Source organism: Equus caballus, chromosome 14 (assembly GCF_041296265.1).
Source record: "Equus caballus isolate H_3958 breed thoroughbred chromosome 14, TB-T2T, whole genome shotgun sequence".
Classification (NCBI taxonomy): domain Eukaryota; kingdom Metazoa; phylum Chordata; class Mammalia; order Perissodactyla; family Equidae; genus Equus; species Equus caballus.
The window spans coordinates 12,550,724-12,576,963 of NC_091697.1; the positions used below are offsets into that span (position 1 = coordinate 12,550,724).

Genomic DNA, 26,240 nt, shown 5'->3' on the forward strand with positions numbered 1-26,240 from the left:
TCAAAATTAGTACGAATTATTTCTCACTACTCGTCTCCAGTCCCTAATCACATTTTACAGCGTTTATAATCTCAGACTAAAAATATCTTGGTTGAAATTGTTTTTTTATACTGAGTATTGCTTGGTCTTTTTAAACAGGTTCTAAATAAACTTGCTTAAATAAAAAAATAAAATAGACCACAATGACATATCACTTCACACCCACTAGAATGGCCATATTTTTTTTTAAAACACCAGAAAAGCGTTGGCAAGGAGCTGCAGAAACTGAAACCTTCAAAGATAGCTGATGGCAATGTTAAGATGTGCCACTGTAGAAAACAGTTCGGCATTTCCTCAATAAGTTAAACACAGAATTACCATAAATTATGATTATGACTCAGCAATTCCACTCTTGGGTTTATATCCAAGAGATATGAACACATATGTCCAAACAAGAAAATGTACATAAATGTTCACAGTAGCACTATTCACCATAGCCAAAAGGGAGAAACAAACCAAATGCCCATCGACTGGTGAATGGATACACAAATGTAGGATATCCACACAAAGGAGTATTACTCAGTCCTAAAAAGGAATGAAGTACTTCGGTTGGCCCTGTTGCTGAGTGGTTAAGTTCACAGGCTCCGCTTCGGTGGCCCCGGGTTTCGCCGGTTCATAATCCTGGGTGCGGGGACACGGCACCGCTCAGCAAGCCACGCTGAGGCGGCGTCCCACACGCCACACCTAGAAGGACCCACAACTGAAAATACACAACTGTGTACCGGGGGGCTTTGGGAGAAAAAGGAAAAATACAATCTTTAAAAGAAAAAATAAGCAGCACAAGAGAAAAACAGCCTCCAAACGCACTTGATTGCTAAGAGGTGGCCTGCCAGGCACAGCTTCCCTTGCAATAAATCTTACTTCCCATCAACCCACGTTAACCAGCTCCCCATCCCTCGTGGAAGAAATAAATAGGCTCTAATTACTTTTGCTCGAAATTTGCCCAGAAAGTGGAGAAACATTTGAGGCCTGCCTTCCCACCCACTAACGCCGGACTTCACAAAAAGTAACGCACACGAGTCCTCCAGGAGGAAAACCCTGCGTTAGTATCCCCCGCCTGAGGTAGACCCAAGGATATCCTTCAGGATCGGCGCACAGAAAGAACGGAAATTCCAGGCAAGCCCTCCCACTCACCCCCAAAACACGGACTGACCCCACGGGCTGCCGAAGAAAACATTCCGCAAGGACGGGGTACCACGAAGCCGTCCCAGGATCTCGCATCCTCCCGCCGGCTCGCCCGCCCCTCCCCCGCTCCCCACCCCCGACCCCCACTGCTGCCCCACGCAGTTTCCAGGCCCCAAGATTAGGAGGAATGACCGGGACACCAACACCCGCCTCCGGCTTGGGAGTCTCAATCCCACCAGCTCCGGAGGATCAAGAGAGGAGGGCGGCTGAGCCGCGGCGGCCGAGGAGGCTGCAGGGAGCGACCCCCACGCCACCCCCACCCCGGCCTGAGTCGAGCGCCGAAGCCTTCTCCCCGAAAGGGAAAAGGATGCCTCTCTCCGCCAAGCAACGCGCGAGCCTCAGCCCTCACGCCAGCGCTTCCCGACGCAGAGGGCGCGGAGGCCCGGCCCGCCGGGACCCGGGAGACGGGCTTGTTTTACCTCAGGGGTTCAGCAGTCACGGTTTCGCTTCAACGCCTTGTCGGCTTCAGCGAGCGGAGGGCGCCGCTCTGCGCTCCCAGCGCCCGGTTACGACAGAAATGCACCGGCCTCGTCGTCATCCCCGTAGCTGCTGCTGGATCCTCCCCACAGCTCGAAGGCCGCTGCCGCTGCCACCGCCGCAGGAGCCGCGGAAACAAAGCGCCGCCGCCGCCGTTCTGTGGGGCCGAGGCTCAGGCAGGAGAAGCGGCGCGGCCTCCCTCTGCCGCGTCCTGTCGTCCACGGGCTCCCTCCGCCGCGGCGCAGGCGCTTCTTGGCCGCGGAGACGCACCTTCGTTGGGGGCCTGTTGCTAAGGCGGTCTGTGTCGTTTGATCCCGTCTACCTTGTCGTGGGGGGTCCAGGTCAGTCCCATTGACCTGAAAGTGCTAGTGACGTATTTTGACTTTACTCGGAAAGTGCTTTTTGACCCGTCTTCTTTTCTTGCACTTATTGACAAAACAATAATATTTTACTATAGAATAATACTATATATGAATACTATTAGTATATTACTATACTAAGCCTTTATCTGGGTTATCTCATGTAATCCTTATGCCCTTTGAGGCAGATAAACGCTCATTAGCTACATTTTCCAGATGAGGAAACCAAGACACAAAGTCCCACAGTCATGGAACTGAAATTCAGACCAGACACTGCCCTCTTAATCACTACTCTGTATGGCCATATTGTATATTTTTTCTTATATTTCAGGTTATCGAGTTCTTTGCTTTCCTAGATGTTTTATATATAATAGTCACCATGCCACAATGCTTAAAAACATAAACCCGCGGCCGAGTGGTTAAGTTCCCGCGCTCCGGGGCAGGTGGCCCAGTATTTCGTTGGTTGGAGTCCTGGGCGTGGACATGGCATGTTCATCAAACCACGCTGAGGCGGTGTCCCACATGCCACAACTGGAAGGACCCACAACGAAGAATATAATACAAATATGTACCAGGGTCTTTGGGGATAAAAAGGAAAAAGAAAATCTTTAAAATAAAAACAAACATATACACAGACATACCTCGTGTTATTGCGCTTCACTTTATTGCTCTTCTCAAATATTGCACTTTTTACAAATTGAGGGTTTGTGGCCTTGAGCAAGTCTGTTGGTGCCATTTTTCCAACAGCATTTGCTTACTTCATGTCTGTGCACCACATTTTGGAAATTCTCGCAAAATTTCAAATGTTTTCATTATTACTATATTTGTTATCATGATCTGTGATCAGTGGTCTTTGAGATTACTACTACAATTGTTTTAGGGCACCACGAACCTCACCTACATAAGACAGCAAACTGAATAGATGTGTGTTTGGACAGCAATTTCCCTTCTCTCTCCCGCTCCTCAGGCCTCCCTATTCCCTGAGACACAATATTAAAATTAGGCCAATTAATAACCCTACAATGGCCTATGGGTGTTCCAAGTGAAAGGAAGAGTCACATGTCTCTCACTTTAAATCAAAACCTAGAAATGATTAAGCTTAGTGAGGAAGACATATCAAAAGCCAAGATAGGCTGAAAGCTAGGCCTCTTATGCCAAACAATTAGCCAAGCTGTGAATGCAAATGAAAAGTTCTTGAAGGAAATTAAAAGTGCTACTTCAGCGAACACGCAAATAAAAAAGCGAAAGAGCCTTATTGCTGAGATGGAGAAAGTTTTAGTAGTCTGGATAGAAGATCAAACCAGCCACAACATCCCCTTAACCCAAAGCCTAATGCGGAGCAAGGTCCTAACTCTTCAATCCTCCGAAGGCTGAGAGAAGTGAGAAAGCTGCAGAAGAAAAGTTTGAAGCTAGCAGAGGTTGGTCCATGAGTTGCAAGGAAAGAAACCATCTCCATAACATGAAAGTGCAAGGTGAAGCAGCAAGTGCTGACGTGGAAGCTGCAGCAAGTTCTCCAGAAGATCTAACCAGGATAAATGATGATGGTGGCCACACTAAACAACAGATATTCAATGTAGACAAAACAGCCTTATATTAGAAGAAGATGCCAACTAGGACTTTCATAACTGGCGAGGAGTCAATGCCTTGCTTCAAAGCTTCAAAGGACAGGCTGACTCTCTCGTTAGGGGCTAATGTACCTGGTAACTTCAAGTTAAAGCCAATGCGCATTTACCATTCTGAAAATCCTGGGACCCTTAAGAATTATGCTAAAGGTACTCTGTCTAAGCTCTATAAATCAAACAACAAAGCCTGGATGACAGCACATCTATTTACAACATGGTTGAGTCAATATTTTAAGCCCACCATTGAGACCTGCTGCTCAGAAAAAAAGATTCCTTTCAAAATATTACTGCTTATTGACAATGCACCTGGTCACCCAAGAGCTCTGATGGAGATTGCAACGAGATTAATATTGTGTTCGTGCCTCCTCACACAACATCCATTCTGCAGCCCATGGACCAAGGAGCAACTTCAACTTTCAAGTCTTATTATTGAAGAAATACATTTTGTAATGCTATAGCTGCCATAGTTAGTGACTCCACTGATGGACCAGGGCAAAGTAAATTGCAAACCTTCTGGAAAGGATTCACCATTCCAGATGCCACTAAGAATATTTGTGATTCATGGGAACAGGTCAAAATAGCAACATTAACAGGAGTTTAGAAGAAGTTGATTCCAAACCTCATGGATGACTTTGAGGGGTTCAAGACTTCAGCGGAGGAAGTAACGGCAGATGTGGTGGAAATCGCAAGAGAACAAGAATTGGAAGTGGAACGTGAGGAGGTGACTATATTGCTCCAATCGCATGATAAAACTTTCACAGATGAGGAGTTGCTTCTTATGGATGAGCAAAGAAGGTGGTTTTTTGAGATGGAACCTACTCCTGGAGAAGATGCTGTGAAGATTATTGAAATGACAACAAAGAATTTAGGATATTACATAAACTTAGTCGATAAAGCAGTAGCAGGCTTTGAGAGGATTGATTCCAATTTCGAAAGAAGTTCTGTGGGTAAAATGCTATCAAACAGCATCACATGCTGCAGAGAAATCATTCATGAAAGAAAGAATCAATCAATGTGGCAAACTTCACTGTTGTCTTATTTTAAGAAGTTGCCACAGCCACCCCAACCTTCAGCAATAACCACCCTGATCAGTCAGCAGCCATCAGCATTGAGGCAAGACCCTCCACCAGCAAAAAAAATTATGACTTACAGAAGGCTCAGATGATGGTTAGCATTTTTTAGCGATAAAGTATTTTTAATTAAGGCATGTGTATATTTTCAGACATAATGCCACTTAATATTAATAGACTTAATAGACTATAGCATAGTGTCAACATAACTTTTATATGTCCTGGGAAACCAAAAAGTTCCTGTGACTCGCTTTGTTGTGCTATTTGCTTTATTGTGGTGGTCTGGAACCAAACCCACAATATCCCCAATGTATGCCTGTGTGTGTGTGTGTGTGTGTGTGTGTGTGTGTGTGTGTAACATAAGACCAACTTGAGATCTGCATACAATTCTTTCAATATTGAATAAATCCAAAACTGCCACTTGGAATACACATACACATCGACCTTTTCCCCAGTCTGATGTGATATTTAGCTCACAGAACAACCAATCTAGGTCTATTTTCTCCTCATTACAGAGGTTTGGCTGGATGAGCTCTAAAAGCCTCTCCAACTTTCATGTTCTATAAGTTAATTGTCGATTGGTAATCTCTGCAAGTCACAAATCAGTTCTCTAAAATCAAATGGCCTCAAATTTTATTTCCAATTTTATTCCGCCATACATGTTTTAGTCCATTCCATTTACTTTTCTTGAAATTTGCAAGACCTCCTGTTGTGTTTAGGTGACAGGGTTGCTGCTTTCTACTGGAATAGCAAGTGATGAGCCTTTCTTGAATGGAACACTTTGATAATCTGATAGACTCAGGCAACTTTTTAATCAAGAGAAGCTTTTACACATTTCAAGTCCTCTGTCAAGTATTCAAGTACCATTGCCAAATATCAAACTAGACTTCTGTATCTGGTATACTGATTTTATTCTTGTCTTCCATACATTAAATGTCACTTAAACATACAATTTGCAGAAGTTATATTTTCCTCCTTGGGAAATGCAATAAATTTGACAGGAGAGCCACTCCATTACATGACAGCACATGACTTTTAAACTAGTTCTTGCTGACAGGACTCCTTAACACTAAACAGCATTAAATGACAAATTCCACAAATAGAGAAACATCTTAATAACAAATTGACAATCACAGAATTTTTAAAATTTGTGAATCATAAGAAAGACAAGTCCAATAAAGGATGACTAACAAAGTTTTACTGATAGATTATTGTACATACATCACTTTTAGTAGATGATTCTCAATGAGTTTCCTTCAGCTATATTTTAGAAAAAGTTCACTGGCCCATATCGCTTTCATATTTTTCATCAAATTGCCACAGAAATCAACATAAAACCCTTTCTTGGACTCTTGACCATAAATGTGTAATTTGTGAATCTGCTTTCGAAGAAAGACAAAGTAAATTACCCTTAAAAGAGCAAATTGGAGGAGAAAATACATGCTCTCATAATTTGTAATAAATACCATCACAAATTGTGACTATTTTATGTCAAAATCATAATGCTTTGGCAATATCTATGAAATTTTTAAATGCGTATATCCTTTAATCCAGAAATTTAACTTCTAGGAATTTACCCAACAGATATATGTGAAAAATGAGATGTTCACAAGACTATTCACTGCAGCATTGTTTGTAACATCAAAGCTTTGTAAATAACATAGATATTCCTCAACAGGACACCGGTTAAGTGAATTGTGCTATGCAGACAACAGAATACCACATAGCACCTTAATATAAAAATTTTTCAAAAATCATTTGCATTTCCATGCACTAACAATGATCAATCCAAAAAAAATTTTAAACAAATCTCATTTACTATAGCAACAGAAAGGATAAAATACTAAGGAATAAACTGAACCAAGGAGGCCAAAGATTTGTACACTGAAATCTAGAAACTATTCCTAAAAGAAAGTACAAATGAATGGAAAGATACGCCATGCTCATGGACTGGAAGACTTAGTGTTGTTAAATGGCCACACCAGCCAAAGGGACCTGCAAATCCAATGAAATCCCTATCAAAGGCCCAACATCATTATTCGCAGAAATAGAAAAAAATCCTAAAATTCACATGGAAGCTCAAGGGACCCTGAATAGCCGATACAATCTTACAAAGAAAGAGCAAAGGTGAAGACTATACATTTCTTGATTTCAAAAACTACTACAAAGCAACAGTAATCAAGATGATGTGGCATCGGCATGAAGACAGATATATAAACCAATGGAACAGAAAAGAAAGCCCAGAAATAAACCTTTGCATATATGGCCAAATAACTTTCAACAAGGATGCCAAGACTACACAATGGGGAAAAGAAAGTCTGTTCAACAAATGGTGTGAGGAAAATTGGATATCCACTTGCAAATAGTGAAGTTGGACCCTCAACTTACACCATATACAAAACTTACCTCAAAATGGATTAAAGACCTAAACCTATAAAATTCCTAGAAGAAAACATAGGGGGAAAGATTCAGGCCATGAGATTTGACAATGGTTTCTTGGATATGACACCAAAAGCACAGGCAGCAAAAGTAAAATAGACAAATGAGACTACAGTTGTGTGCCACATAACAACGTTTCAGTTAACAACGGACCACACGTACAACAGTGGTCCCATAAGATTAATACCATACAGCCTAGGTGTGTAGTAGGTTATACCATCTAGGTTTGTGTAAGTACACTCTATGATCTTTGCACAACTCGGAAACCACCACATGATGCAGTTCTCAGACTTCCCCATCTTTAAGCAATGCATGACTGTATATCAAGCTTAAAAACTTCTGCACATCAAAGGAAACTATCAACAGAATGAAAAGACAACCTATTGGGGCTGGCCCCCTGGCTGAGTGGTTAAGTTTGTGTGCTCTACTTCCATGGCCCAGGGTTCCGCCAGTTCGGATCCTGGGCACAGACATGGCACCGCTCATCACGCCATGCTGAGGCAGCATCCCACACAGCACAACGAGAGGCACTCACAACTAGAATATACAACTATGTAGGGGGGGTCTTTGGGAAGAAAAAAAAAGAAGACTGGCAACAGTTGTTAGCTCAGTTGCCAATCTTTAAAAAAAAAAAGACAACCTATGGAATAGGAGAAAATACTTGCAAATCATATATTGATAAGGGGTTAATATCCAGAATATATAAGGCACTTGTACAATTTAACACCAAAAAACAAATAAGTCCATTAAAAAAATTGGTAAAGGACTTGAATAGACAATTCCCCAAAGAAGATATACAAATGTCCAACAAACATATGAAAAGATGCTCAACATCACAAATCATAAGAGAAATTCAAATCAAAACAACAATGAGATATTACCTCCTGCCTGTTGGAATGGCTATGATAAAAAGACAGGAATAAATGCTGGTGAGGATGTGGTGAAAGGGAACACTTATGCACTGTTGGTGGGGATGTAAAATGGTGTGGCTGCTGTGGAAAACAGTATGGAGGTTCCTCAAAAAGTTAAAAATAGGATTACCATATGGTCTAACACTTCCACTTCTGGATGCATACCTAAAACAAAAGAAAGCAGGGTCTCAGAGAGATATTTGATACTGATGTTTATGGTAGCATTATTCACAATAGCCAAAGGGGGAAACAATCCAAACTTCCTTTTACAATGAGTGAATAAAGAAAACGTGATATACCTCAACAAAATATTGGCAACCCGAATACAGCAATACATCAGAAAGATTATACACCATGATCAAGTGAGATTTACACCAGGGATGCACAGATGGTTAAACATCCACCAATCAATCAATGTGATACACCATATTATGAAAATGAGGAATGAAAATCATATGATCATCTCAATAAATGCAGAAAAAGCATTTGACAAGATCCAACACCCTTTTACAATAACAACTCTCAATAAAATGGGTATAGAAGGAAAGCACCTCAACATAATAAAGGCCCTATATGACAAACCCACAGCCAACATCATACTCAACAAGGAAAAACTAAGAGCCATCCCTCTGAGAACAGGAACAAAACAAGGGTGCCCACTCTTGCCACTCCTATTCAACATAGTAGTGGAGGTTTTGGCCAGAGCAATTAGGCAAGAAAAAAAAAGTTGTCCAAATTAGAAAGAAAGAAGAGAAACTCTCCCCGTTTGCAGATGACATGATTTTATATGTAGAAAACTCTAAAGAATCCATTGGAAAAGTATTAGAACTAATCAAGAACTACAGCAAAGCTGCAGGGTACAAAATCAACTTACAAAAATCAGTTGCATTTCTATGCTCTAATAACGAACTAACAGAAAGAGAACTCAAGAATACAATCCCATTTACAATCGCAACAAAAAGAACAAAATATCTAGGAATAAATTTAACCAAGGAGGTAAAAGATCTATACACTGAAAACTACAAGACATCATTGAAAGAAATCGATGATGACATAAAGAAAGGGAAAGATATTCCACGCTCATGGATCTGAAGAGTAAACATAGTTAAAATGCCCATAATACCTAAAGCAATCTACACATTCAATGCAATCCCAGTTAGAATCCTAATGACATTCTTCACAGAAATAAAACAAAGAATCCTAAAATTCATATGGGGTAACAAAAGACCCCAAATTTCTAAAGCAATGCTGAGAAAGATGAACGAAGCTGGAGGCATCACAATCCCTGACTTCAAAACATACTACAAAGCTACAGTGATCAAAACAGCATGGTAACTAGTACAAAAACAGGCACACATATCAATGCAATAGAAGTGAAAGCCCAGAATGAAAACCACACATCTATGGACAGCTAATCTTTGACAAAGGTGCCAAGAATATACAATGGAGAAAGGAAAGTCTCTTCAATAAATGGTGTTGGGAAAACTGGACAGTCACATGCAAAAGAATGAAAGTAGACCATTATCTTGCATCATACACAAAAATCACCCAAAATGGAGTGAAGTCTTGAAGGTAAGATGTGAAACCATAAAACTCCTAGAAGAAAACATAGGTAGTGCACTCTTTGACATCAGTCTTAGAAGGACCTTTTCAAATACTATGTCTCTTCAGGCAAGAGAAACAAAAGAAAAAATAAACAAATGGGCCTAAATCAGACTAAAAAGCTTCTGCAAGGCAAAGAAAGCCATGAAGTAAATGAAAAGACAACCCACCAACTGGGAGATAATATTTGCAAATCATATATCTGACAAGAGGTTAATCTCCAAAATATATAAAGAACTCATACAACTCAACCAAAAAACAAACAACCTGATCAAAAAATGGGCAGAGGATACAAACAGACATTTTCCCAAAGAAGATATACAATAAGCACATGAAAGGATGTTCAACGTAACTAATTATTAGGGAAATGAAAATCAAAACTACAATGAGATACCACCTTACACCTGTTAGAATGGCTATAATCACCAAGACAAAAAACAGTAAATGTTGGAGAGGATGTGGAGACAAGGGAACCCTCCTACACTGCTGATGGGAATGCAAACTGGTGCAGCTAATATAGAAAGCAGCATGGAGATTTATCAAAAAAGTAAAAATAGAAATACCATATGGGGGCTGGCCCCGTGGCCGAGCGGTTGGGTTCACGTGCTCTGCTTCGGTGGCCCAGGGTTTCATAGGTTTGGATCCTGGGTGCGGACATGCCACCGCTCATCAGGCCATGCTGAAACGGCATCCCACATAGCACAACCAGAGGTACTCACAACTAGAATATACTGGGGGGCTTTGGAGAGAAGAAGAAGAAAAAAAAAAAGAAGAAGATTGGCTGGGGCCAGTCCCATGGCCGAGTGGTTAAGTTCGCGCGCTCCGCTGCGGCGGCCCAGGGTTCAGATCCTGGGCGTGGACATGGCACTGCTCGTCAGGCCACGTTGAGGCGGTGTCCCACATCCCACAAACAGAGGGACCTGCAACTAAGATATACAACTGTGTACAGGGGGGTTTGGGGAGATAAAGCAGAAAAAAAAAAAAGATTGGCAACAGTTGTTAGCTCAGTTGCCAATCTTTAAAAAAAAAAAGACAAGCTATGGAATAGGAGAAAATACTTGCAAATCATATATTGATAAGGGGTTAATATCCAGAATATATAAGGCACTTGTACAATTTAACACCAAAAAACAAATAAGTCCATTAAAAAAATTGGTAAAGGACTTGAATAGACAATTCCCCAAAGAAGATATACAAATGTCCAACAAACATATGAAAAGATGCTCAACATCACAAATCATAAGAGAAATTCAAATCAAAACAACAATGAGATATTACCTCCTGCCTGTTGGAATGGCTATGATAAAAAGACAGGAATAAATGCTGGTGAGGATGTGGTGAAAGGGAACACTTATGCACTGTTGGTGGGGATGTAAAATGGTGTAGCTGCTGTGGAAAACAGTATGGAGGTTCCTCAAAAAGTTAAAAATAGGATTACCATATGGTCTAACACTTCCACTTCTGGATGCATACCTAAAACAAAAGAAAGCAGGGTCTCAGAGAGATATTTGATACTGATGTTTATGGTAGCATTATTAACAATAGCCAAAGGGGGAAACAATCCAAACGTCCTTTTACGATGAGTGAATAAAGAAAACGTGATATACCTCAACAAAATATTGGCAACCCGAATACAGCAATACATCAGAAAGATTATACACCATGATCAAGTGAGATTTACACCAGGGATGCACAGATGGTTAAACATCCACCAATCAATCAATGTGATACACCATATTATGAAAATGAGGAATAAAAATCATATGATCATCTCAATAGATGCAGAAAAAGCATTTGACAAGATCCAACACCCTTTTACAATAAAAACTCTCAATAAAATGGGTATAGAAGGAAAGTACCTCAACATAATAAAGGCCATATATGACAAACCCACAGCCAACATCATACTCAACAAGGAAAAACTAAGAGCCATCCCTCTGAGAACAGGAACAAGACAAGGGTGCCCACTCTCGCCACTCCTATTCAACATAGTAGTGGAGGTTTTGGCCAGAGCAATTAGGCAAGAAAAAAAAAGTTGTCCAAATTAGAAAGAAAGAAGAGAAACTCTCCCTGTTTGCAGATGACATGATTTTATATGTAGAAAACTCTAAAGAATCCATTGGAAAACTATTAGAACTAATCAAGAACTACAGCAAAGCTGCAGGGTACAAAATCAACTTACAAAAATCAGTTGCATTTCTATGCTCTAATAACGAACTAACAGAAAGAGAACTCAAGAATACAATCCCATTTACAATCGCAACAAAAAGAACAAAATATCTAGGAATAAATTTAACCAAGGAGGTAAAAGATCTATACACTGAAAACTACAAGACATCATTGAAAGAAATCGATGATGACATAAAGAAAGGGAAAGATATTCCATGCTCATGGATCTGAAGAGTAAACATAGTTAAAATGCCCATAATACCTAAAGCAATTTACACATTCAATGCAATCCCAGTTAGAATCCTAATGACATTCTTCACAGAAATAAAACAAACAATCCTAAAATTCATATGGGGTAACAAAAGACCCCAAATTTCTAAAGCAATGCTGAGAAAGATGAACGAAGCTGGAGGCATCACAATCCCTGACTTCAAAACATACTACAAAGCTACAGTGATCAAAACAGCATGGTAACTAGTACAAAAACAGGCACACATATCAATGCAATAGAATTGAAAGCCCAGAATGAAAACCACACATCTATGGACAGCTAATCTTTGACAAAGGTGCCAAGAATATACAATGGAGAAAGGAAAGTCTCTTCAATAAATGGTGTTGGGAAAACTGGACAGCCACATGCAAAAGAATGAAAGTAGACCATTATCTTGCATCATACACAAAAATCACCCAAAATGGAGTGAAGTCTTGAATGTAAGATGTGAAACCATAAAACTCCTAGAAGAAAACATAGGTAGTGCACTCTTTGACATCAGTCTTAGAAGGACCTTATCAAATACTATGTCTCTTCAGGCAAGAGAAACAAAAGAAAAAATAAACAAATGGGCCTACATCAGACTAAAAAGCTTCTGCAAGGCAAGGAAAGCCATGAAGCAAATGAAAAGACAACCCACCAACTGGGAGATAATATTTGCAAATCATATATCTGACAAGAGGCTAATCTCCAAAATATATAAAGAACTCATACAACTCAACCAAAAAACAAATAACCTGATCAAAAAATGGGCAGAGGATACAAACAGACATTTTCCCAAAGAAGATATACAATAAGCACATGAAAAGATGTTCAACGTAACTAATTATTAGGGAAATGAAAATCAAAACTACAATGAGATACCACCTTACACCTGTTAGAATGGCTATAATCACCAAGACAAAAAAACAGTAAATGTTGGAGAGGATGTGGAGACAAGGGAACCCTCCTACACTGCTGGTGGGAATGCAAACTGGTATAGCTAATATAGAAAGCAGCATGGAGATTTATCAAAAAAGTAAAAATAGAAATACCATATGGGGGCTGGCCCCGTGGCCGAGCGGTTGGGTTCACGTGCTCTGCTTCGGTGGCCCAGGGTTTCATAGGTTTGGATCCTGGGTGCGGACATGCCACCGCTCATCAGGCCATGCTGAAACGGCATCCCACATAGCACAACCAGAGGTACTCACAACTAGAATATACTGGGGGGCTTTGGAGAGAAGAAGAAGGAAAAAAAAAAAGAAGAAGATTGGTTGGGGCCAGTCCCATGGCCGAGTGGTTAAGTTCGCGCACTCCGCTGCGGCGGCCCAGGGTTCAGATCCTGGGCGTGGACATGGCACCGCTCGTCAGGCCATGTTGAGGCAGTGTCCCACATCCCACAAACAGAGGGACCTGCAACTAAGATATACAACTGTGTACAGGGGGGTTTGGGGAGATAAAGCAGAAAAAAAAAAAGACTGGCAACAGTTGTTAGCCCAGGTGCCAATCTTAAAAGAAAAGAAAAAAAAGAAAAAAAGAAATACCATATGACCTGGCTATCCCACTACTGGGTATTTATCCAAATAATTTGAAATCAACAATTCAAAGAGACTTATGCACTCCTATGTTCATTGCAGCATTATTCACTATAGCCAAGATACAGAAGTCAACCCAAGTGCCCATCGACTGACGAATGGATAAAGAAGATGTGGTATATATACACACAATGGAATACTACTCAGCCATAGAAAAAGACAAAACCGTCCCATTTGCAACAACATGGACGGAGTTTGAGACTATTATGTTAAGCTAAATAGACCAGGCAGAGAAAGAAAAACACCAAATGATTTCACTCATATGTGGAAGATAAACAAATATATGGACAAAGAGAACAGATTAGTGGTTACCAGAGCAGGAGGGGGTTGGGAAGTGGACAAAAGAAGTAAAGGGCACATATATATATGATAACTGACAAATAATAACGTACAACTGAAATTTCACAATGTTATAAGCTATTATGACCTCAATAAAATAAAGAACATATATATAAAAAAGAAAATGTGATATGCATACATACATATATACATACATACATAAATACATACACACACAATGGAATATTATGCAGCCTTAAAAAAGAAGGCAATCCTTTCATGTGCTACGACATGAACGAACCTCGAGGATATCACGCTAAGGGAAATAAAGCAGTCACAAAAGGACAAATGCTTTATGATTCCATTCCTATGAAATATCTAAAATAGTCAAAATCATAGAAACAGAAAGTAGAAAAGTGGTTGACAAGGGTTAGGGAGGGGGCATTAGTGTTTAATGGGTATAGAGTTTCAGTTTTGTGAGATTATGCGGTTTGAAAGATCTGTCGCACAACAATGTGGAGATACTTAACACTACCGAACTGCACACTGAAAATGGTTAAAGTGGTAAATGGAATGTTTTGTGGGCTTTTTTGCCACAATAAAAACTTTTTTAAAGAAGGCAGGGCTAGATGTACAGATATGTGAGATGTTTTCCTAGTTATACCATTAATGAAAAAAAAAGCAAGTCACATAACACTGTGCATAGTATTTTAACATTTGTGTTAGGGGTGAGTGGGGGGAGGAGAGAGAAGATAAGATAAGATAAAAAGTGAAATAACTCGGAAAGAATGAAAATTACGCTTGATAATGGTGGCAGCCTTGGGAAAGTAATCTGGTAGCTGGGGGAACAGGGCAGGAGGCGCCTTCACTATACTTCACTATATACTCTTCGTCCCGCTTATATTTTGTACCATCTGAGTGGATTTCCTATTCAAACAATGGACGTAATTTCAATATTAAGGCAGTGTACTATTAGTGGAAGAATGCACAGATAGATCAGTGGAACAGAATAGAGGGCCCAGAAATAACCCCACACAAACAGTCAACTGATCTCTGACAAAGGACCAAAGGCAATTCAATGGGGAGAGGACAGTCTTTTCAACAAATGGTGCTAGAAGAACTGGACATTTACATGCGAAGAAAGCAAAGCTAGACACAGACCTTGCACTTTTCATAAAAATTAACTCAAAATGGATACAGATCTAAATTTAAAATACAAAACTATAAACTCCTATAAGCAAAATGGGAGAAAATCTAGGGGATTGTGAGTTTGGCAATGACTTCTCAGATGCAACACAAAAAGCATGATCTATTAAAGAAAAAATTGATAACTTGGATTTTATTATTAATTAAAAACTTCTGCTCTGCAAAAGACACTGTTAAGAGAATGAAAAGATAAGCCAGAGACTGGGAGAAAATCTTTACAAGATATATCTAATAAAGGACTGGTATCCAAGATATGCAAAGAACTCTTACAACTCAACAATAAGAAAACAAGGACTCAACTTAAAAATGGGCAAAAGAACTGAACAGACACCTCATCAAAGAAGATATGCTGATGGCAAATAAACTTATAAAAAATGCTCAACATCATATGTCATCAGGAAATTGCACATTAAAAGAACAATGAGGGGCTGGTCCGGTGGCATAGTGGTTAAGTTTGCGTACTCTGCTTTGGCAGCCTGGGGTTCATGGTTCAGATTCCAGGCACAGCCTACACATGTCTCATCAAGCCATCCTCTAGTGGCAATCCCACATACAAGATAGAGGAAGATTAGCACGAATTTTAGTTCAGGGCCAATCTTCCTCAAGCAAACAGAGGAAGATTGGCAAGACTAGCTCAGGGCCAATCTTTGCTGCCTGCCCCTCCCCCTCCCCGACACACACAAAAGGATACAAAGCACTCACTGGAATATACTAATCAGGGGCCAGCCCCACGGCTCAGTAGGTTAAAGTTCTGTGGGCTCTGCTTCAGCTGCCTGGGGGGTTCGCGGGTTCGGATCCCAGGTGCAGACCTATTCCACTCGTCAGTCATGCTGTGTAGGCATCCCATGTACAAAGTAGGGGAAGATCAGCACAGATACTAGCTCGGGGTTAATCTTCCTCACGCAAAGAAAAAAAAAGGGGGGGATTGGCCAGGGATGTTAGCTCGGGGTGAATCTTCCTCACAAAGAAAAGAAAAAAAACAGAAATATACTAGTCACCACTGATTCTGCAGGCAGGGTTTACTTGAACGCCCCTAAACTGTCACCCAGAAGAGCCTGAAGATCATGCTTCAACGTTTATGATGAGGATTTTTAGGCTGCTTAATTTTAAAATGGCTTATGATGAGGATTTTTAGGCTGGTTAGTTTTAAAACTACAGATGAGATTCAGGCTCCAAGGAGTGGAATTTGCTTGCCCCTTTGTTGGGAAACATTTACATTTCTAAGGGAAACCTCTATCTGTGAAGATGCCTCCCTCTCTGTGCCAGGAAGAGGGGGGGATGGTCTTATCTCTAGAGGCTCTTGGTCAATGCCAGAGGCAAGAACTTAAGTTGGTTGCTGTCTGGCAATCTCATGTAACTGGTTTAGGGTGGTGGTGTCTGACCTTTCTAATGTTTACTTAATCCGATTTGATTCTTGTCTAAAAGTCATGGGATCACCCAATGACCAGACCCCACCCGCACTGATACCATTTTAACTTTTTTTCATGTTCTTTCCTTTGTCTTGTAAAGAGATGAATCATATACCTATGCCTTATAAAATTAGCCCTAACCCTCAACTCGGGGCAGCAGCAGGAGCTCTGACTGCCCGTGGGTCCTGTCCCCACACACCAGCTCTGCCTGCCCATGGGTCCTGTCCCCATGCCAGCGGGGGCAGCAGCAGCAGCTCTGCCTGCCCATGGGCTCTGTCCCCATGCCAGCGGGGGCAGCAGAAGCGGCGGCAGCAGAAGCTCTGACTGCCCATGGGTCCTGTCCCCATGCTATTCCACACTATTTTCTAAATAAAAGAGCACTACTGCCAGATCTTGAGAGTCTAAGAAATCTTTCTTTCGACTCCTCGGCTCACCGATCCCGCATTAATTTCCACCACGAGTCCTACTCTATCCAGCTATACTCACATTTTCAGGACAATGACCAAATACAAAGTGGTGTCAGCGAGGATACATCAATACGGCGTCGGGGCCAAGGCATTAGTGTCTGTTTTAATTTTGAACTGTGGTACAATATACAGAAATTGACCATCTTTGCCATTTGTAAATGTACAGTTCAGTAGCGTTAAGTTCATCACACTATTGTGCAACCTCCAGAATTCTTTTCATCTTGCAAAATTGAAACACTATATCCATTAAAAAATAACTCCCTATTCTCGCTTCTCCCAGCCCCTGGCAACCACCATTGTTTCTGTCTCTATGAATTTTGATGAGGATTTTTAGGCTGCTTAATTTTAAAATGGCTTATGATGAGGATTTTTAGGCTGGTTAGTTTTAAAACTACAGATGAGATTCAGGCTCCAAGGAGTGGAATTTGTTTGCCCCTTTGTTGGGAAACATTTACATTTCTAAGGGAAACCTCTATCTGTGAAGATGCCTCCCTCTCTGTGCCAGGAAGAAGGGGGGATGGTCTTATCTCTAGAAGCTCTTAATCAATGCCAGAGGCAAGAACTTAAGTTGGTTGCTGTCTGGCAATCTCATGTAACTGGTTTAGGGTGGTGGCATCTAACCTTTCTAACCTTTACTTAATCCAATTTGATTCTTGTCTAAAAGTCATGGGATCACCCAATGACCAGACCCCACCTGCACTGATACCATTTTAACTTTTTTTCATGTTCTTTCCTTTGTCTTGTAAAGAGATGAATCATATACCTATGCCTTAAATTTAGCCCTAACCCTCAACTCGGGGCAGCAGCAGGAGCTCTGACTGCCCGTGGGTCTTGTCCCCACGCACCAGCTCTGCCTGCCCATGGGTCCTGTCCCCATGCCAGCGGGGGCAGCAGCAGCGGCTCTGCCTGCCCGTGGGTCCTGTCCCCATGCCAGCGGGGGCAGCAGAGGCAGCAGCAGGAGCTCTGACTGCCCATGGGTCCTGTCCCCACACACCAGCTCTGCCTGCCCATGGGTCCTGTCCCCACACACCAGCTCTGCCTGCCCATAGGTCCTGTCCCCATGCCAGTGGGGGCAGCAGAGGCAGCAGCAGGAGCTCTGACTGCCCGTGGGTCCTGTCCCCACACACCAGCTCTGCCTGCCCATGGGTCCTGTCCCCATGCCAGTGGGGGCAGCAGAGGCAGCAGCAGGAGCTCTGACTGCCCGTGGGTCCTGTCCCCACAAACCAGCTCTGCCTGCCCATGGGTCCTGTCCCCACACACCAGCTCTGCCTGCCCATAGGTCCTGTCCCCATGCTAGCGGGGGCAGCAGAGGCAGCAGCAGGAGCTCTGACTGCCCGTGGGTCCTGTCCCCACACACCAGCTCTGCCTGCCCATGGGTCCTGGCCCCATGCCAGCGGGGGCAGCAGAGGCAGCAGCAGGAGCTCTGACTGCCCGTGGGTCCTGTCCCCACACACCAGCTCTGCCTGCCCATGGGTCCTGTCCCCACACACCAGCTCTGCCTGCCCATAGGTCCTGTCCCCATGCCAGTGGGGGCAGCAGAGGCAGCAGCAGGAGCTCTGACTGCCCGTGGGTCCTGTCCCCACACACCAGCTCTGCCTGCCCATGGGTCCTGTCCCCATGCCAGTGGGGGCAGCAGAGGCAGCAGCAGGAGCTCTGACTGCCCGTGGGTCCTGTCCCCACAAACCAGCTCTGCCTGCCCATGGGTCCTGTCCCCACACACCAGCTCTGCCTGCCCATAGGTCCTGTCCCCATGCTAGCGGGGGCAGCAGAGGCAGCAGCAGGAGCTCTGACTGCCCGTGGGTCCTGTCCCCACACACCAGCTCTGCCTGCCCATGGGTCCTGGCCCCATGCCAGCGGGGGCAGCAGAGGCAGCAGCAGGAGCTCTGACTGCCCGTGGGTCCTGTCCCCACACACCAGCTCTGCCTGCCCATGGGCTCTGTCCCCATGCCAGCGGGGGCAGCAGAAGCGGCAGCAGCAGAAGCTCTGACTGCCCATGGGTCCTGTCCCCATGCTATTCCACACTATCCTCTAAATAAAAGAGCACTACTGCCAGATCTTAAGAGTCTAAGAAATCTTTCTTTCGACTCCTCGGCTCACTGACCCCGCATCAAATTTGACTACCGTAGGCGCCTCGTATAAGTGCAATCATACAGTATTTGTCGTCTTTTGTGACTGGCTTATTTCATTCAGCATAATGTCCTCAAGGTTTATCCATGTGATAGTATGTGTCAGAATTTCCTTCATTTTAAAGCAGAGTAATATTCCCTTACATGTATATACCACGTTTTCTTTGTCCATTCACCTGTCGAACACTTGGGTTGCTTTTACTTTTTGGCTATTGTGAATAATGCTGTTATGAACGCAGTGGTACAAATATCTCTTTGAGATTCTGCTTCTAATTCTTTTGGACATGTACCCAGAAGAGGAATTGCTGGATCATATGGTAATTCTACTTTTAATTTTTTGATGAATTGCCATACTACTTTCCATAGCAGCTGCACCATTTTATATTCCCACTATGCAGCAGTGCACGAGGGTTCCAATTTCTCTCTATCCTTGCCAACATTCAGTTTGTTCTTTTGATTGTAGCCATCCTAATGGGTGTGAGGTGGGATGCCACTGTGATTTTGATTTGTATTTATCTTATGATTGACAGTCATCAGTACTTTTTCCCCTAATTACGCCCAGGGAAAGTTGAGAGTGAAAGGAAGTACGAAGAGTTCTGAAGAGTAATCTCCAGGCTTCTGCTGCTGTCTCCCCACCCAAATTCTACTTTCACGTATTAAAAGGAGTCAATCAAAACTCCTCCTTACTGCTAAAACCTGCATCAGCCCCTCCGGGCTAATGTCTCTAATTAGGATCCTTCTCCCAACAATTCAGATGTCAGGAAGCAACCAAGGTCGATTAACTGCGGTCAAGGTCGATTAACTGCAGTTTTCGTGTCTCCAGGGAGTAATTTGAATCTCCAAGTGAACCTAATCCATAGGGAATATGCAGCAAAATGGGAAACCTGAAGGCATTTCCGTGGAATAACCTTCAGTAAATTGCTTCATCTCTTTAGGGCCAGTTTTCTTTAGCAGTCAAAATGAAGGGGCTGATTAAATGGCATCGAAGGTCCCTTGGGCTTTGACTTTCTATAATATTAGTATACTGTTACCATTGTTGATCTCATCCTTGTTCATAATTCGGCAGAACCCATCTGAATCAACATCTGATATTAACATATTGGTTCCAAGTGTATCCTTTCTAAAAAATATTTCAATGCATATTATTATACAATTAGCAGCTATAATGGCCCCCATAAGCATTTCACAGCTTCTTTAGAAATCTGACCACAAAACATCCTGCATTTCAGCTGATTTAATTTAACACCAAACCTGAATATCACAAATGATCTCTATTCAAAATGTAAATACATCTTTAATATTTTGCATCATACAACAGTAGTGCTGGAAGGGACACTGAGGTGATTTAGTACAATGCACTCACATTAGAATAAATAAATGGGTACAGAGAGGTTCAGGCGACTGCCCTATGGTCACAAAGCTGGACAGAAAGAGTAAGGACTAAAACCTGTTTAAAAGCCAGATCTCTTTACATCCTGTCCAATGTTTCTACTCCATGTTTGAAAATGTACTATTGCCCAGTCTCATAGAACTTATCATGTCTGGGTAACTGTTTCAAGTCAACTATTTAGTAGCAAAAAGAAACTACTTACAGTGTTTACTGACTGGAACAGAAGCTAGATAACCATTGAAAACAGCCATTCATCCACTCATCTACCTTGGCTGTTTTGACTAAACTAATGGGTGACAACATTAGCGAAGGATAATCTACGAAAGCATGTATCTCAATCTAGAAATCCTTAAGGAAATTGGTCTATCAAATTCACTGTTGTTAAAGAGAAAGAACAACAACAAACATATGGGATTTCATCAGACTAAAGAGCTTCTGCATGCAAAGGAAACCAGGAAGAAAACGAAAAGACAATCCACCAACTGGGAGAAAATATTGGCTGACCATATATCCAACAAGTCATTAATCTCCAAAATATATATAAAGAACTCACATAATTCAAAAACAAAAAAATAACCCGATAAAAAGAATGGGCAGAGGATATGAACAGACATTTCTCCAAAGCAGATGGCCAACAGGCACATGAAAAGATCTTCAACAGCACTAATCATCAGGAGAATGCAAATCAAAACTACACTAAGTATCACCTTACACCTGTCAGAACGGCTATAATCACCAAGACAAAAAAGAACAAATGTTGGAGAGGGTGTGGAGAAAAGGGAACCCTCATACACTGCTGGTGGGAATGCAAACTGGTGCAGCAACTATGGAAAAACAGTATGAATATTTTTCAAAACATTAAAAATAGAAATAACACAATATCCCACTACTGGGTATTTATCCAAAGAACATGAAATCAACAATTCAAAGAAACTTATGCACCCCTATGTTCACTGCAGCATTATTCACAACAGCCAAGATGTGGAAGCAACTCAAGCGCCCATCAACTGATGACTAGATAAAGAAGATGTGTTATACACAGACAATGGAGTACTACTCAGCCATAAAAAAAAGACAAAATCATCCCACTTGCAACAACATGGATGGACCTTGAAGGTTTTATGTTAAGTGAAGTAAGCCAGGCAGAGAAAGATAAACACTGTATGATTCCACTCAAATATGGAAGACGAACAAACACATGCACAAAGAGAACTGCTTAGTGGTTACTGGGGGAAGGAGGCTGGGGGGTGGGCACAAAGGGTGAAGGGGTGCATCTGTATGGTGACTGACAAAGAATAACATACAACTGAAATTTCACAGTGTTGCAAACTATCATAACCTCAATAAAAAAAAGTCCAATATAAAACAGTGTTGCAATATACTCCCTCTTGTGTATGTCTATATAATAAATATCTCATGTGCTGTACTCATATAAAAAAAAAATTAAGGGCTGGCCCCATGGACGAGTGGTTGAGTTCCTCCACGCCGCTTCACTGGGCCAGGGTTTCCCTGGTTCGGATCCTGGGCACAGACATGGCACCGTTCATCAAGCCATGCTGGGGCAGTGTCCCATATAGCACAACCAGAAGGACCTACAACTAGAATGTACAACTATGTACTGGGGGGCTTTGGGGAGAAGAAAAAAAAAGATTGGCAACAGATGTTAGCTCAGCTGCCAATCCTAAGAAAAAAAAATTAGCACATGAAATCAACAACACATAAAAAGAATTATACACCATGACCAAGTAGGATTTATCACAAGTATGCAAGGCTGGTTCAACACTCAAAAGTTAATTAATGTTATCCATCACATCAATAGGCTAAAAAAAACCCCACATGATCATTTCAATAGGTTCAGGAAAAGCATTTGACAAAATCCAAACCTATTCATGATAAAAACTCTCAGTAAACAAGGAGTAGACAGGAACTTGCTCAACTTGATAAAGAATATCTACAAAAATCCTACAGCTAACATCATACTCAATGATGAGAAACTCGAAGCTATCCCACTAAGATCAGGTACGAGGATGTCCCCTCTCATTACTCCTTTTCAACATCGTACTGGAATTTCTAGTTAATGCAATAAGACAAGAAAAGGAAATAAAAAGCATATAGATTGGGAAGGAAGAAAGAAAGCTGTTTTTGTTCAAAGATGACATGATCATCTATTTAGAAGATCTGAAAAAATAAACCAAGATAACTCCTGAAACTAACAAGGGATTACCGCAAGGTTGCAGGATACAAGGTTAATATACAAAAGTCAACTGCTTTCTTATATACCAGCAATGAACAAGAGAAATTTGAAATTAAAAACACATCATTTACATTACCATCCTCAAAAATGAAATGCTTAGAGATAAATTCGGGAAAACATGTACAAGATGTATACGTGGAAAACTACAAAACTGTGATGAAAGAAATCAAAGAACTAAAGAAATGCAGAGACACTCCATGTTCATGGAGAAGAAGACTCAATATTGTCAAGATCCCAGTTCTTCCTAACTTCATCTATAGATTCAGTGCTATCCCAATCAAAATCCGAGCAAGCAATTTTGTGGGTATTGACAAACTGATGCTAAAGTTTATATGAAGAGGCAAACCCAGAACAGCAAACACAATATTGAAGGAGAACAAAGTTGGAGGACTGACACTACCCAACTTCAGGCTACAAGTAATCAAGAAAGTGTGGGATTGGCAAAGAAAAGACAAACAGATCAATGGAAAGGAATGGAGAGCCCAGAAATAGACCCACATAAATACAGCCAACTGATATTTGACAAAAAAGAAAAGGCAGTTAAATGCAAAAAGGATAGTCATCTCAACAAATGGCGTCAAAACAACTGGACATCCATGAGTAAAGAAACAAACAAAAAACACCTAATCTAGACATGGATCTTACACTTTTCTCAAAAATTAACTCAAAATGGATCATAGACCTAAATGCAAAAGGGAAAAATATAAAACTCCTAGAAGATAACATAGGAGAAAACCCAGATGACTTTGGGTACAGTGATGACTTTTTAGATAAAACACCAAAGACACAACCCATGACAGACATAATTGATAAGTTGTACTTAATTAAAAATTTCCGCTCTGTGAAAGACAAAGTCAAGAGAGCAAGATGACAAGCCACAGAATGGGAGAAAAAATTTGCAAAAGACATTTCTGATAAATGATTATTATCTAAAATATAAAAAGAACTCTTAAAACTCAACAATAAGAGAACAATCTGATTTAAAAAGGGACCCAACGGGGGCTGGCCCTGTGGCCTAGTGGTTGAGTTCAGTCTGCCTCGCTTCAGCGGCCCGTGTTCCCGGGTACGGACTGACACCACTCGTCAGGTATGCTGTGGCGGTGACCCACATATAAAATAGAGGAATATTGGGGGCCAGCTCCATGGCACAGCGGTTAAGTTCACACATTCTGCTTCAGTGGCCCAGGGTTCGCTAGTTCAGATCCTGGGTGCAGACCTACGCACTGCTTATCAAGCCATGCTGTGGTAGGCGTCTCACATATACAGAGGAAGATAAGCACGAATGTTAGCTCAGGGCCAATCTTCCTCAGCAAAAAGAGGAGGATTGGCGGCAGATGTTAGCTCAGAGCTAATCTTCCTTAAAAAAATAAAAATTGAGGAAGATTGGCACAGATGTTAGCTCAGGGCTCATCTTCCTCAGCAAAAGACGCCCCCCGCACAAGACCCTAACAGACGTCTCACCAAAGAAGATATACAGATGGCAAATAAGCATTTGAAAAGATGCTCCACATCATCATTCATCAGGGAAATGTAGATCAGAACGAGATACCACTAAACACCTATTAGAATGGCCAAATAGCAGAACACTGACAACACCCAATGCTGAGGATGTGGAGCAATAGGAACTCTCATTCTTTGCTGCTGGGAGTGCAAAATGATACAGCAACTCTGGAAGATATTTTGGCAGTTTCTTACAAATCTAAACATACTCTTACCATATGATCCAGCAATCGTGCCCCTTGATATTTACTCAAAGGAGCTGAAAACTTACGTCTACACAAAAACCTGCACACCGATGTTTACAGCAGCTTTATTCATAATTGCCAAAACTTGGAAGCAACCAAGATGTCCCTCAGTATGTGGATGGATAAAGAAACTCTGGTACATCTAGACAACAGAATATTATTCAGCATTTAAAAGAAACGAGCTATCAAGCCCTGAAAAGACATGGAGGAACTTTAAATGCCTATTACTAAGTGAAATAAGTCAATCTGAAAAGTCTACATACTGTACGATTCCCACTATATGGCATTCTGGAAAAGGCAAAACTGGAGATAGTAAAAAGATCAGTGATTACCAAAGATTAGAGGGGAGGGATGAATTGGCAGAGTACAGAGGATTTTCAGGGCAGTAAAAATACCCTTTGTGATACCGTGTTAACAGATAGATGTCATTATACATTTGCCCAAACCAGTAGAATGTATATGACCAAGAGTGAACTGTAATGTAAACTATGTACCTCGGGTGATTATCATGAGTCAATGTAGGTTCATCAACTGTAACAAATGTAGCACCCTGGTTGGGGATGCTGATAAAAGGGGAGGCTCTCCATGTGTAAGGGCAGGGAGTATATGGGAAATCTCTTATCTACCTCTCAATTCTGCTGTGAACCTGTAAAATGCTCTAAAAAAATAGTCTTAATTAAAAAAAATACAAGTGAGAGAGGTCATGATTGACAGAGCGGGTGGGTATGGGATCCAGGGCACAGAAAAAGGCTTAAGCTTTGAACAAGATCAAGGAGCTTTTCCACTAAGACAAGAAGCAAGGGGGTAAAGACAGGTGCCTAGCTATACTAAGAACTTCAATATTACATAATGGTGGCATAATGGCGGGATTTATGCTGTGATTTACAAAGTTACTTGATAAACTGTACACTTCAAAATGGCTAATTGGGGCCGGCTCCGTGGCCGAGTGGTTAAGTTCGCGTGCTCCGCTGCGGCGGCCCAGGGTTTGGATCCTGGGTGTGGACATGGCACCGCTCGTCAGGCCACGTCCCACATCCCACAACTAGAAGGACCTGCAACTAAGATATACAACCATGTACTGGGGTAGGTTTGGGAAATAAGGCAGAAAAGAGAAAGAAAAAAAAATTGGCAACAGTTAGCCCAGGTGCCAATCCTTAAAAAGAAAAAGGAAGATTGGCAACAGTTGTTAGCCTAGGTGCCAATCTTTAAAAAAAAAAAAAAAAAATGGCTAAAATGGTAATTTTTAATGTTTATTTTACCACAATAAAAACCATATATAAAATTACTTGATTACTACCCAATTTCCATATTCTAAAAGGTTAGCAGTGACCATTGCATTTCATGGTTAGCTCAAGTTTAGTTTCTATTTCACTAACTATTCTAGATTTTACATAAGACAAGTCCTATTTAACTTCTTGTGGCCATAGGAAAAGATGTATTCCACTTTTTCCAGTTTACCTATTCCTACTTAATAGAATAAACCAAAGATCTTACCATCTGAAATACATCAGAACCTTCATCAAAATCCACCATAGCAAAAAATATCCTGTTGGTAAATGCACTGGAGTATTGCCAGGAGTTTGCCAGGATCTGGAATTCTTCATCAGCTTGCCTGGATGCAATATGATTTTTGAAGATAACGTATA

General features: G+C 41.5%; 2 protein-coding genes across 2 annotated transcripts in view; both read right to left on the reverse strand.

The window, feature by feature from the left end:
• LOC138917601 (uncharacterized) overlaps positions 1-26,240 on the reverse strand; it is a 101,273-nt gene that overhangs the window by 71,558 nt on the left and 3,475 nt on the right. The window lies entirely within an intron of this gene.
• Positions 7,201-26,081, reverse strand: LOC138917393 (uncharacterized). Its single transcript, XM_070233591.1, has 2 exons — positions 10,268-26,081; positions 7,201-8,267 (listed from the first exon to the last, which is right to left on the reverse strand). The coding sequence occupies exon 1, from the start codon at positions 19,023-19,025 to the stop codon at positions 17,862-17,864; it is 1,164 nt and encodes a 387-aa protein (XP_070089692.1). The 5' UTR covers positions 19,026-26,081; the 3' UTR covers positions 7,201-8,267; positions 10,268-17,861.